The sequence below is a fragment of the Rhinolophus sinicus genome, chromosome 14 (genome assembly GCF_057876585.1).
Source record: "Rhinolophus sinicus isolate RSI-liver-muscle chromosome 14, RSI-T2T, whole genome shotgun sequence".
NCBI lineage: Eukaryota > Metazoa > Chordata > Mammalia > Chiroptera > Rhinolophidae > Rhinolophus > Rhinolophus sinicus.
In genome coordinates, this window is record NC_142514.1 from 46,897,812 (window position 1) to 46,912,270 (window position 14,459).

Consider the following 14,459-nt stretch of genomic DNA (forward strand, 5'->3'; position numbering starts at 1 on the left):
CCTTATTTTACTCAAAAGTAATGTACACTTCCCAAAATTAATTTGGGAAATTAATAAGATAATTTCTTCTTTTTCTTATTCTAGATATGCTGCCATCAAAGCTCGGCATGCCAGAGAAAATAACAGGCCTTACAAAGCCCGTTATCAAACCGGAAGACTTCATCCCTGCCCAACCCCAAGTAAGTTGAGTTTAGCCTATTTTGCTTTGTTTTTAGAACTAAAATGCTAGTCATGATAAAAAATTTAAATTTTTGTTCAGATGAGTTTAAATAAATGAGGCTTAATCTTACATTCTCCTTTTAGGTTGCTTTAACTCTTCTGACTAACAAAATAACAAACAAAAGTAATTTACTTGTGCAAGTATTGGAACTTTGAAAAAAAATTGAATCACATACACTTTCAAGCTTACTACCCTTTAATAGGTTAATATACAATTTAAAAATGTAAAGCTAAGTCTCAAAGTATAAAAGCAGGCAAAACACTTAATAAACTCAGGGATTACCCTTTCTAGGAAGCTTTCCCTGTGGGCTGTCATAGCGCTTTTATCATACCATGTCATGCTCTATTAGTTTTCTATTGCTATGTAACAAGTTACCACACACTTAATGGCTTAAAGCAACACATATTTATTATTTCACAGTTTGTATATGCTCAGAGTCTAGGCATGACGTAGCTGGATCCTCTGCTTGGGATCCAATAAGGATGCAATCAGGCTATCAGCTGGGTCGCATTCTTATCTAGGGACTCGAATGAGGACGGATCTGCTTCCAAGCTCACTACAGTTGTTGACAGAGTTCACGTCCTTCTGTCCTTAGAACTGAGGGCCTGGCTTCTTGCTGGCTGTATGTTGGAGACCTCCCTCAGCTCCTAGAGGTTGCCTTCAGTTCATTGTCATGTAGGCTTTCCCAACATAGCCTCCTACTTCAGCCAGCCAGCAATGAGAGTCTTTAGAGCAAGTCTGGTAACAAGATGGAATTACACATAACGTAACGTAGTCACGGGAGTGAGATTCCATCACCTTCGTTACAGTTTGTCGATGAGAAGTTAAGTCACGGGTCCCACCCACACTTAAAAGGGAGCGGATTACATAAAGATGTGAAGACTAGAATGGAGATCATGATGGGCCCCCTCAGAGTTTGTCCTCCATATGAGCTCTGCTATATCAATCTCTTTACTGCCAGTCTCCTTCAATAGAAAGTGACCTCCTGAGGGAAGGGGATGCTTACCTCTCAGTCTGCCACAGCACAGATCTTGGCATATAGTAGCCATAAAATGCTCACAAACAGATGAGTGACTGAAGGATAGAATGAAGTAGAGTTGCCATGCTTTTATTTTGGAAAAAGCGGAATAAGCCCATGGTGAGTGAGAAATATTTAAGAAAGTTGAGCTGGAAGAGAGAATATTTTAAGGAATGTCCAGAAACTGATCAGCTCTCCAGAGCTGACCCTTGTCCTCTTTGCGAATGGGGTAGATAATCCTTGCTGCTAAGAGAAGAAGACTGTATCTAGGACACTGTAGTAAATTAGATTATTGTTCAGAAATATTAACTCCCTGTCCTGTTCCACCCTGATGGGCAAAATGTACTTCCTTAACCCTTGACTTTGAGCTTTGCCATGTATCTTGTTTTGGTCAATGGATTAATGGGTGTTATATGGTCAGGGCTAAGGAAGGGTTTGTGCAGTTTGGCTTGCTCTTTTTCACTCCTGCCATCATCCCAAGGACCTGCGTGGACTAGCCCTCTGGTCATAGAGAAAGATGAGAGACACAGAGCCCAACTTCCCCAGCCAAGCTTTGCAGCCATGCCCGGCTCTAAGAAGCCAACCCCCAGCTGACCTCCAGATGTGTGTCCTACACAAATGCTTATTGTTATACGTCACTGAGATTTTGTGGTTGTATGTTATGGAGCAACAGTGGACTATTACAGGACAGCAAAGGGAAGTATGACTCAGAAAAGGAATGAACTCTGTGCTCCTCTTTTGCAGACAGGGTTAGTGTGTCACAGTTTGCCAATGAGAAGAATTCACCTAAGATTTAGGAGATGGGAAGGAAGACGAGGCCATTATTTTTGAGAAGTCATGTGTATCATTCATGGCAGCTTCCTCAGAGACAGCAATTTCATGCACCTCTTCACAAAGTCTCACTTTACAGATATGATGACTTCACAACATCTCCATGAACTCATAATTTTTGTCCCACTTTGGGTGGCTCTTTGAACTTCCCCATGAACTCTCGGTTCTCCCACTCATTTCAGTATATCAGGCTCAAGTAGGAAGTGACTGTTTCTCCATTCGTCCAGCTGTAGCCTTCCAGACCATCACTCCCCCAGGTCTTCCCACACCTGTATAAGCTCTATTTCCTATATTAACCACCCCCATTTATGTATTATTTATAGTGGCTCTGTTTTCCTAACTCAATGCAGACTGATACAGAAGTGAATGGAGATACATCATTTGACAACTATCAGAGCCCAACCATCAGAACAAATTTTAATATCTTTACAAATTATTTTAAGATAAAAAAATTATAAGAAGCAGAGTTTCCAGGATCCATCCCAAGAAAGACATACATACTACGAGGCAATTAGAATTTGTGTTTTCCTAACTTATTTTAACATAGTAACAAAGTTATTGTTATTGATTTCAACCAGTAAATCCAAGATTTCTCAGACAGACTTAAAATATTTAAGGTTTTCTGAAGGAAAGAAGTTCCAAATAATATATATATATGGTCATAAGGAAACATTTCTATATTTGTTTTGCTCTATGCCCTGCTAATCAAGCCAGGATTTCTTTTTATGCATCCTGGGATGTTTTGTTTTGTTTTGTTTTGTTTTGTTTAAACAGAGCAGAAACTCGAGGGCAAATGATCCAAGGGATTGTTTCCCAGCACTCATTCCACTCCAACACTTTGATTACCCATCATGAAATCCCATTTTCCTTGCCAGCAGCTGGGAGCAGGGTGTGACACAATCCTGCCTTAAAGGAAATATATTGGGGGCTTCAGAGGATGTTTTTTTCCTCCTCTTAAAAATGTGACCCTGGAGAAAAAAACCTGTGTTTTTCTCTGGATGTTGCCATGTCTGGTGTGAGTAGTACTAGAACGGCCACGGATCTCTTGCTGTGACTCTTGAGATGAAGATAACAGCAGAGAAGGCTTAGCAGAGCAGTGGGAAGAACTTGTTCTTAATGGCATTGTTGGGTCACTGTATCATCTGATCCTGTCTACCTCTGACTTCTGTCTCCTGTGCAACAGACATTTCCCTGTTGTTTAAACTGGTTTCAATTGGACTCTGTATTTCTTGTACTCAAAAGCAGGTGAATTCAGAAAGGCCCAAATATGGTTAAAAAGAACGAGAGACAGCCCATCAAGGATATGGGTATAGAAAATAAAGTCGAAAGTTTTCTCAAGGAAAAGGCAGAATTAATTTTTAAGTTAAGGAAAGCTAAAGGTTAATATTAAAATACAAAAACAAAGACTCAATCATTGGGGACCTCAGGGTTCTCATAGGATAATGGCAGCTGTCGAAATTCAAATCTCTCTACAAATCTTTCTGTAAACCAAAGACAGCAAGAGAACAATTCACTTATAACCCTGTCTACAGCATAACTAGAAGACAATGAATATTACAAGGCTCATTTGATAAGCAATTGGGGAAATAAACATTTGAGGCCAACAGCATTTGTCCTGGAACCCACACTAGGCAATGAATCAGGTGACAACTATGCAGACGTGAGAAGAATGACCTGGTGTTGTAGAGGTAGCAGAACATAAATAACAGCAACGAGGGTTCATCCCTAGAAAGCAACTTCCGCATGCTAAGTGGAAATATTGAGAAATATAGATACTATATCTATATTCTTCTTTAAAAAATGTAATCAATTTATTTCCCTGTTTACAAGACCTGTACAAGAAAGATGAAATTCCTTTACATGACAGGGGAGGCTTTCCTAATCTGGCCTCAGCCAGCTCACCGAATTAATTCTCTATGCACAATAGCATAGTGATTTTGGATCCCAAGGGTCTGGGATCAATTCTTATTAGCTGGATATCCTTGGACAAGTTACTGCAGGTCACTCAGTCTTGATTTCCTCATCTGTAAAATAAGGGTAACAATACCTGCCTGACACAAGGGTTGTGTCTAAGTCTGATATTATAAATGTATATTACTTAGCACAGCACCTGGCACCGTGTAAATAAATACTGAAGTGTCAACTCTGATTACCTCCAGACTTGTCAGGTCCTCTAAGCCCTGTGTGCCTTAGTATGTGCTGTGTCCTCTCTCTAAAGTGCTCCTCCCTCCCAGCTTTACCCTTCTCTGTTTAGAAAATTGCTCCTCCTCTTTCAAAGTCCGCATCTATTTTCATAGACACAGTGATTCTGTCCTTGTGCCACTGAAGCATTCCCGGACACCTTTTCCCATACACATCTACTGGCACTTAGCAGGGACTCAGTAAATATGTGTTAAATGAATGGACTAACAGAGCATGAAATGACTGACCACAGTGGAAAGAATAATACATAACAAATAAAGTCGATTGCAACATGTAAAATTTAGAAAGTTTAGAAAGGTTGCTTGCATTCACTGACATGATCTTAGGCATTATGCTACAAATGCAGGGACACTTCTCTTTCTGTTGTGTTTCCTGGCATGTCTGTTAAACTTCTGTTTTTCATGTTTACCACTGTGGTTCAATTTTTTTTCCAGATTCACAAATTGAAACGGATATTGTCACGAAGATGAATGAAACAGAGGAGGTGGGGAAGAGTGATGGTGATGATGGCGACGCACATGAGTCATGGGAAGAAGAAGTGGAAGGTCTGGTCGCCTGGACCAACACTCTTGATACAGATACTTTAGACGATTAAGCCTAATGCTGCAGGACTTGAAAAATAAACAGCCTGAGCCACAGCTCCGCTTCATGTAGCAACATTGGACGGCTCTCAGAACTTGGATTCCGTTTTTTTAAGTTGATCTCAGCCTCTCACTGCAAGTGCACATTAGAAATATAGGTACGAATCAATGAATATGTTGCTTTGCATTTTTTGAGCTCCACTTCCTTGTTTGAACCTATGTTAGCCATGATAGGGGTGTTCACTGTGGTGTTCCAATCAATAGTATTGCACCCACAGTTGTTAGACTACGGGATGCAAGTCTTTGTGGGGAGGACATAGGTCAGGAGAAGCTGGCATAGGAGGGGATCACTCAGGAGCTTCAGCATTGGGGCATTAACCCAAATAGAGAGATTTATATGTTTATCTACATCCATCTTGTTTGGTTGGTGTCTTGTTTCTTCCATATTCAAGGGATGAAATGTTGCCTGTCCACCAGTGTTCCTCTTCTGTTTTCTCCCAGAATATATGCTCTGTTTTCTTTTGACTTAACCGACCGTCTCCTCATGTTTTCATATCTTTATTTTCTCCCCCTCTTTTTGCTGTGTTGCCTCAACATGCAAATATGTTCGGGTCGCTCTAAAATACGTCCCAGTGATGACCCAGCATTTCTATTTCCTTCAACACTACGTCATTCATATTTTCTCAGTCAGATTTATTAATAGTAGTCTATCGTTTGCTCTCTTCATTTCTTTAATTCACTTTACATTCGCACCTACTGCACGATAAAAATCTATCTTCTGCTTATACTACTCAATTAAAATTCACTAGGGCCACCAAAGTCTTCCATATTGCCAAAATTCAACAGATGCCTTATCTTACTGGACCTCTAGGCTATACTTGATATTATTGATCACTTCTCTCTTTTTTAAAAAATGGTTATTGCCTTGTCTTCAGAGAGACTTGTTTTGAAACTTAACTACATACAAAGCTCTCCCCCACAAACACCATAAATATCTATAGGTATGAATATATATATACACATATATACATATACACACACACATATATATATGACTATGTACGAGGTGTGATAAAAAACATGGTGAATGTTTAAATAAAATAATTTATTACAATAAAAGACATATTGCCATTAATCCCCTTCAAAATACTCCCCCTCCCTTCAAACGCATTTATCCCATTGTTCTTGCCACTTTCTGAAGCAGTTCTGGACGACTGTCTTTAGTCACGCTGTCGTGGCTGCCTCAATGTCCTGAATTGATTCAGAACATTTACCTTTCATGGTCATTTTGACTTTGGGGAAGAGCCAGAAATCACATGGTGCCAGATCTGGTGAATAAGGTGGATGAAGACACACTGTATTGTTTTTATTTGACAGAAATTGCTGTACCAGAAGTGATGTGTGACACGGAGCATTGTCATGATGGAGGATGAAACCATTTGACCATTTCTAAGGCCATTTTCTATGCACATCATTTCTTAAATGCTCTAATAAGCCCTTATAATATTCAGAGTTTACCATAGTATTCCTGGATACAAACTCAGCTCGCATAATTCTATCAAATTAAAAAAATAGTTACTGTGTTTCACCGAAAATAAGACCTAGCTGGACCATCAGCTCTAATGCGTCTTTTGGAGCAAAAATTAATATAAGACCCAGTATTATATTTATTATATATTATATTATATTATATTATATTATATTATATTATATTATATTATATTTATTATATTATATTTATTATATTATGTTATGTTATATTATAGACCAGGTCTTATAGTAAAATGTGACTGGGTCTTATATTAATTTTTGCTCCAAAAGGCACATTAGAGCTGATTGTCTGGCTAGGTCTTATTTTCAGGGCAACACGATAACATCACCTTTCCATTGGCACTCGACAGCAGCATTCACTATTTTTTTTATCACACCTCGTATATCTATAAGATAGATAGATAGATAGATAGATAGATAGATAGATAGATAGATAGATAGACAGATAGATAGATATGCCTGACCTTGGACCTACTTATTAAATCTCTCCCTTGTTTCTAGGGAAACTGATTTTAGTTCCTATGAAGGTGTCATAATTACAATTTCAATTTTTTAAATGGCTTTATGTCTATTTAGGTTGTGCATTTCTTCTTGAGTGAACTTTTGGTAGTTTGCATCATTCATGTAATTTATCCATTTCATCAAAGTGGACTAATTTCTGGCATAAAATAATTCATAATATTTCCTTATTGTCCTTTAATATCTGTAAAATCTGTAATTATGCCACTATATCTTCTCTCTTTTTTCCTGATCAGTCTGACTAACAGTTTATCAATTTTATTAATCTCTAATAACTAGCTTTTGGTTTAATTTATGTTCTCTATTGTTTTCTCTTTTCTATTTTACTGATTTCCACTATAATATTTATTATTTCCTGTCTTCTGCTTACTTTGGGTTTAATTTACTCTTTTTTCCCATTAATTTAAGGCGGAAGCTGAGGTCATTGATTTGAGACCTTTGTTCTTTTCTAATATAGGAATTTTAGTACTATATGTTTCCCTCTAAGTACTGTTTTTCATCTTCCCACTAATTTTTACGTGTTATGTTTTCACTTTCATTCATTTCAAAATAATTCTAATTACTTTTTTATTCTTCTACAACCCATGTATTATTATTATTATTAATATTATTATTATTTTAATTGGGGAAGGGGAACAGGACTTTATTGGGGAACAGTGTGTTTTTCCCAGGACCCATCATATCCAAGTCAAGTTGTTGTCATTTCAATCTTAGTTGTGGAGGGCGCAGCTCAGCTCCAAGTCTAGTTGTCATTGTTCAATCTTAGTTGTAGGGGGTACTGCCCACCATCCTTTGCTTTGGAGTTGAACCGGCAACCTTGTGGTTGAGAGCACTCGCTCCAACCAACTGAGTCATCCAGGTGCCCAGGAGCTCGGTGGCAGTTCAGCTGCAGCTCGTTGTCTTCATTCTCGTTGGGGCGCAGCTCACTGGCCCGTGTGGGAATCAAACTGGCAACTCTGTTGCCCAGAGCTCACACTCTAACCAACTGAGCCACCCAACCACCCCGACCCATGTATTATTAGAAGTATTTTATTTACTTTACAAATATCAGGAGATTTTCCAGAGATCTTTGTATTATTAATTTCTACTGTAGTTCCATGTGGAAAGAGAACATGCTATGTATGATTTAAATCCTTTTAAGTTTATTGACACTTGTTTAATGGCTCATAATATGATCTATCTTGTCAAATGTTCCATGAACGTTTGAAAAGCATGTATATTCTGCTACTGTTGAGTGATAATTCTTTAATTGTCAATTAGGTGAAGTTAGTTGATTGTGTTGTTCAAGTTTTTATATCTTCACTGATTTTCTGTCTGCCAGTTTCATCAGTGATTGAGAGAGGTGTATTGAACAATATGACTGTTATTGTGGATTAATCTATTTCTCCCATCAGTTTTATCAGTTTTTGCTTCACATATTTTGAAGCTGTGTTATTAGCTTTGTATACATTTAGGATTATTGTATCCTCTTGATGAGTGGGCCCATTTATCATTTTGAAATGACCTCTTTGCTTTAAAATCTACTTTGTCTGATAATCTTATAGCCACTCCACTTTTCTTTTGATTACTGTTAATATGGTATATCTTTTTCTATTCTATTTCTTTTAACCTATTTGTTACAATAGTACCTATCTCTAGACTTGTCAAAAAAGTTAAATGAGATAATGAGATAAGATAAATACAGATGCAAATAAGTAAGATAAAAGAGCATTGAACATAGCAAATATTCACTGTATGTTAATTCCTATGACTATTCGCTATTTCTCCTCACTGTAGTCAAGGCAGGGAGAATATTACCTAACATATCAGAATGTTTGCATTACCTGACTATAGTTATTTTTTCTATTTTTAGAATGGAAACAAAAAAAATGCTAAAAATATATGAAGGCCAAAACAGAAGTGCCTTTTAAAAAAAATATTCCTATTGAGAACATTTCCTACTGTTTAAGCTAAGTGAGGTGGCATGGTAGTTAGGAGCTCAGATTCTAGAGCCAGAATGCCTGGATGGATCTGCCATATGCTTTTTTGCCATGTGACCTTGGGCCAGTTATTATACTTAACCTTCTTGCATCTTGGTTGCTTCATCAGTCAAGGATGAGTTATAATGGCACTTAGGTTCCTATGGCTGTAGAGAAGACCTAGTGCATCAATACATTAATATTTGTAAAAGTGCTCAGAATGGTGCCTGACCGATGATAAGCATTTTTATGTATATGTGTGTGTGTGTGTTTGACAAAATAACAAACTTCACTTTCTTCTAGTAATTGTTCTAATGAAGTATGAAAGAAATTCATATTCAGAAGGCCTAAACTGAAGCCCATAAATCTGTAGTTTTATTAAATACCCCAGTTGATTCCAATGGAAATTATCAGTGGATGACATCTTAAGAGGCAGTATAATTCCAAGATTTAGTTCAAATATAATTAACATGGCACGACAAATGGTGTCATTTGGTAATGGGAGTGCCATTGTGTAATGAAACCCTATGACCGAGTGCAAAGCTTAATTTGGGGAGAGAGGTCAAGTCTAAAGTTGAGGTCCTGTGTGAACATGAGTCCTGCCCGCTTGTGCTAGGCCCCTGTGCATCCAGAGAAGAATGGTGGATAAAAGAAGCAGGAAATCCTATTTAAAAAATTTTCCCATAATGTTTGGATTTATGTCACTAAAACCTTAGAGTCAGGTTTTTGAAAATTGTTGTCGTGTTTAGACTCCTCTTCCCCTCCAGATGGCGCTAGTTCGTTATTTTACACACTCCAGTCAAGGGACACTGACATTTTCCCTCCAAGCCAGCTACCAAGTCTTGTTATGCTTTTAAAGGCTTGCATGGCACATGAACATTTTATAAAAGCAGCGCTAGTTTGCTTTCCATCCCCAGGCAGATGTTTACTCAGTACTTGGAAAGGCTTACTAAGAGGAAAATAACCCAGAGCTTACAAATTATGCACGGTGATAAAATCATAGAACCAACCTGGACAAGTCAGTCAGTCCTCACCACTGCCTTCGGGCAGGACCACACAGATACTACCCTCTCAGAGATGAGAATGAGAATTAGTACACACATCAGTGCATTCACTGAGAGCTCTTTACCTCCTACCTGAAGGAGGGAGGGCGTTCTCTAGGGGCTGGCAGAGAGCAAGGAGGCCCCAGTGCCCATCCTCCATCCAGACAGCCTTTGCTTCCTTGTTTCTCACTTCTAGGCCATGGATATTCCTAAACAGTAAATGTGTCCAGCATCGTTGCGTGCAGTAGGTGATCACGGGAGGTCCTATTCCATGCATCTCTCTTTGTTGATTACCAAAAGCGTATAAAGAGACCCAGAATGTAATTTTTTTTAATTTTTATTTTGTGAGACCCAGAATTAAATTTAACCCATTATCTCCAGAGAGTGAGATCCAAATCTTATTTAAATATTCAATTCCAGAAGGAATATTCGATATTTATCTTCCAGTTCTTTTTGGTTACTCTGATTCCCAGATGCAAAAGTAGAAGCCCGCTTGCTCTGGGGTTTTCATCGTAAAAGATGTAGAACAGCTGGCTCTCATTTTCTGAACAATATCCCTTACTTGCTCTGAAGGCTAATTTTAAGTGTCCCATGCTTTTCTACTACCTGTAATAAGAACCCCAGACTTTTTTTTTTTTCTTTTCCAACTCAGATCTGCCTGTTGCCAGCGTCTGTACTTCGATCCACTTGGCTTTGCTTATGTTTATTTATTTATTTATTTATTTCAGTGACAGTTGACATTCTACATTATTTTATATTAGGTTCAGGTGTACAGCATAGTGGTGAAACATTTATATGATTTATGCGGTGATTCCCCCCGATTAGTCCCGTCCCCACCTGGCACTATACATAGTTGTTGCAACATTATTGACTGCATTCTCTGCTGTATTTTACATCCCCACCAACCCGTCTTACACTCTTTGCCATGGCCTCGATGTCCAAATCCTCTTTCTGCCTCTTCATCTCATTTTTAAGTTCTAGAGACCAGACTAGAATCCAAATGAAAAGTGATCACTCTAAGGACCAAGGATAATTATATTTACAAGTTGAATTGTTTCAACAAGTAGAATTACGACATCCAATCTGAACTCCTGGGGCTTTTTTGCAAGTCTCAACAACTAGCTCATGTTAATGATGCTTTACTGATAAGAGAAAAATGTTTTCTGTGGAGGGGAAAATCATATCTAATAGTTGTATTCACAAGCTGCTATATATTTTGAAGTCAAACTACGTAATTAAGATATTGTTCTGGTGAAGTGTATGTGTAATAATTGATTCATAATATGTCGAAAATAAAGCTAAGTCTATGTCAACAGTGAAGCTAATTAATAAGATAACATTACTTTAAAGTTTAAAAAAAATGTTGAAATTATAACTCTGATTCCTTATATTGTGTGACCACTAAAAGTAAAAATTTCCCCATATTCAGCTGCAAGTAACAGAAGACCTAATAGATGATTAGCAAAGTAGAGGTTCGGTTTTCTCACAAAACAAAGAACCCTGAGGTGGGAAGTTGGTGGTCTTGGTGCAGCTAGTTGTGCAACGATGCTGCCAAAGACAAAGCTTTTTCTCTATTTCCACTCTGCCATTTCAGTGTTGGCCTTTGTCTTCACACCTTTTGTCTTACGATTGCAAGATGGCTGCTAAAGCTCCAGACATCACCTCTGTGTTTAAGATAGAAAGAAGGGGAGAAAAGGAAAGAGGAGCAATGCTGGCTACTACCTCTGTTCCAGGGCAAAAGGTTATCTCAAGATGACTCAATGTCTTCAATGCTAGAAAATAAAACTGCTAGCAAATTTAAAGCCGGTTCTTATTAATATGATTTATCCATATATTTTTCATTCATTGTTGATTCATTAGGTAGTTTACAATATCCTTTACCACAGTTTAAAATGCATTAATTAATAAGGAAGAAAGGGTAACTATATATATACATATGTATATATATATGTGTGTGTTTATGTGTATATATATATAGATAGATAGATAGATAGATAGATAGATAGATAGATAGATATATACACACATATATATGTATATATGTATCAATTTATATTTTAAGATTTTATATTTTTGCATTTGCAAAAATGTCTGGCTCACTTTGAAGCAGATGAGAGACAAGCAATGAAGACAATAGAAATTCTAGGCATTTTTAGCTTGGTTATGCGACCAAATATCCTGGGTGACCTAGGACAGAGGCGTTTAACATCTTCCATGAAACCAGCAGATATAAAAAGGGTCCCGATACAGGGTCCTCCTTGAAGTAATTTCTTCTCAGTTATAAAATAGCTTAGAATGAAGGGATTGTGGAATGATGAGGCCCATTCTGTATTTCAGAATTTGTAGGTTTCAATGATGTAGACAGTCCATTGACATCTCATACTAGGCCATAGCAAATGAGGAGACAGGTAACAGCAGTCAGGGATGGTCAGGCGCAGAGCAACCCCAGAAAGAAGATGGCTTAACGTTAGCATCCAGTATAACCTGCAGGCCTAGAACCCAAGACACCTAGACAGGGCCTGGGGAGAACAAAGTACTTGTCATCAAGAGCAATTCAGATTATTATCTAAGAGCAGTAAACTACCGTGTCTTAGAGCAGGGGACTTAGTGATTCAGCATTCAGGGGAGTAGCATTCAACATTCAATACTTTGACACATCAGCAAAGCTCTGAGCTGTAGAACTGATTTCACTCTATAAATAAGAGCAATCAGGGACTCAGATATCCAGTCCCTCCAGTCTTGAGGCCTCAGTTGATTGACTTTGTGATAAAATAAGACCAGCGCCATTGTCCCATATTAAAATAGCTGATTTGTACAAAGAGAGAACAAGAAAAATGGAAGACTTCTTTTTTATCTTTAACTTTGGCCATAATATTAATATGGCCAAAAATTAAAAAAGAACCTTAACAAAGAAAATCTAAGAAATGTTCAGACTCTAGATAGCTAAAGGGAAGTGAACTTTAACTTAACTTACAAAGAAGTAAACCCAAGGAACATGCTATCTTGTTTTGGACAGAGCATTTAAAAGATACCTGGCTCTGGCCAAAAATGAAAAATAAAGATATACTATCTATTAAAGTAAAAGATTTGGAAATGTGAATTTAAGGAAAAATGTGAATTTCTGCACTCTAAACACCAGCTCATGATTTTGTCAAAATCTGTTAGTTCAGTTTTCTCTAAAGTCATAAGTATAATCAATACTTCTATGGACTAGGGTTGTCTAATTCTGCATACACATAGTGTCTGCATTGTGTCTATCCTAACATCTGCAAGTATATGGTCATTGATTTGTTACAAAAGGAAGGGATCAAATGGTGTATCAGTTAGCGTTTGCTGCGTAACAAGCTACCTTTAAACTCTGTGGCTCAAGCCAACAGCCATTTATGTAGCTCACAATTCTTCATATCAGCAATTTGGGGTGGGCTTATCTTCTCAGTTCTTCTGGTAGCAGTGGGGCTCACGCATCTGTATCAGCAGTCAGCATCCATGTTTCTGCAGTCAGCATCCAGCTTAGTTGAGGTCTGTCTGATCTAAAGGGCTCCAACTGGGATAGCTTGTCTTTGTTCTTTTTGGCCTTTCATCCTTTAGCTGACTAGCACAGGCTTGTTTACATGGCAGCTGGACAGGCTTCCAGAGAGAATGGAAGTGTTCAAGGTCTCTTGAGGCCTGAGTTCACAACTGGCACACCATTATTTCCGCTAAATTCTGTTAGCCAACACAGGTCACAAGTTCAGCCCAGATTTTAGGGGAGGGCAAATTGGCTCCATCTCTTAATGGGAAGGGCTGTGAATCCATGTTACAGAGGATATGAACACAGGGAGGAGTGAAGAATTGTGGTCACTTTTACATCTACTACAGAAAAGGCACATGAATCACTACAAACCTCTCTCTACTACTACTACTACAAAAAAAAGTCTTTATTTGCTCATTCAAATGCCTGGCATTGTACTAGGTAATAGGGATAGGGCAGGAGATACTGTGATAATTATACTACTATATTCACTGTGCCATGTGAAGTATGAAAGGAAAGGCCTACGCTAAATAAGTGGAAGCAACTTGCCTCAAGTTTTTATGTGAAGTGCAGGTTCTTTGTTTATTTGGTAAAATGTAAGCACTTCCATGTTATATTATAAATAAATTGATGTTTTTAAAACTCAGAATAACCAGATCTGGAGATTTGATTTCCCTTTATATTGCAGAAAGACGTGGATTTTTGTCTGTTTTCTTCATTGCTTTATGGCGTGTGCCTTGAACAGTGCCTGACAGATAGTGGACACTCCATAAATATTTGAATGTTGATTTAAAGTTCCTTGGTAATGTAACTATGTGGACAGAAGGCCATAAGAAGTCAGGTAACGGTGCTTTCATGGTGGGGACAAAATCATTCTACATGTTCTCATTGGTGTGCACAGGTCTCTCCATCCGTTTTTGTTACTCATTTAGCCTTTTCTGTTGTTACTTAATAAGAGGGAGTGTAGCAGAATGGAGGTGGCCCACCCGGTGCTGTGAGCACCATTCCCAGATATGATTGGAAGT

The 14,459-nt window shown here is 38.0% G+C and overlaps 1 protein-coding gene across 12 annotated transcripts in view; it reads left to right on the forward strand.

Moving 5' to 3' along the window:
- UBE2U (ubiquitin conjugating enzyme E2 U) overlaps positions 1-14,086 on the forward strand; it is a 59,506-nt gene extending 45,420 nt beyond the window's left edge. For 10 of the 12 annotated variants that reach the window (XM_088791172.1, XM_088791171.1, XM_088791169.1 and 7 more), the window contains 2 exons: positions 85-179; positions 4,706-14,086. In XM_088791172.1, the coding sequence (XP_088647298.1) occupies positions 85-179; positions 4,706-4,741 (131 nt within the window). In that variant the 3' untranslated portion in view covers positions 4,742-14,086. The remainder of the gene's footprint in view (positions 1-84; positions 180-4,705) is intronic. The other 2 variants (XR_016018640.1, XR_016018639.1) reach the window with 2 other exon arrangements.
- The last annotated feature ends 373 nt before the right edge of the window (positions 14,087-14,459 follow it).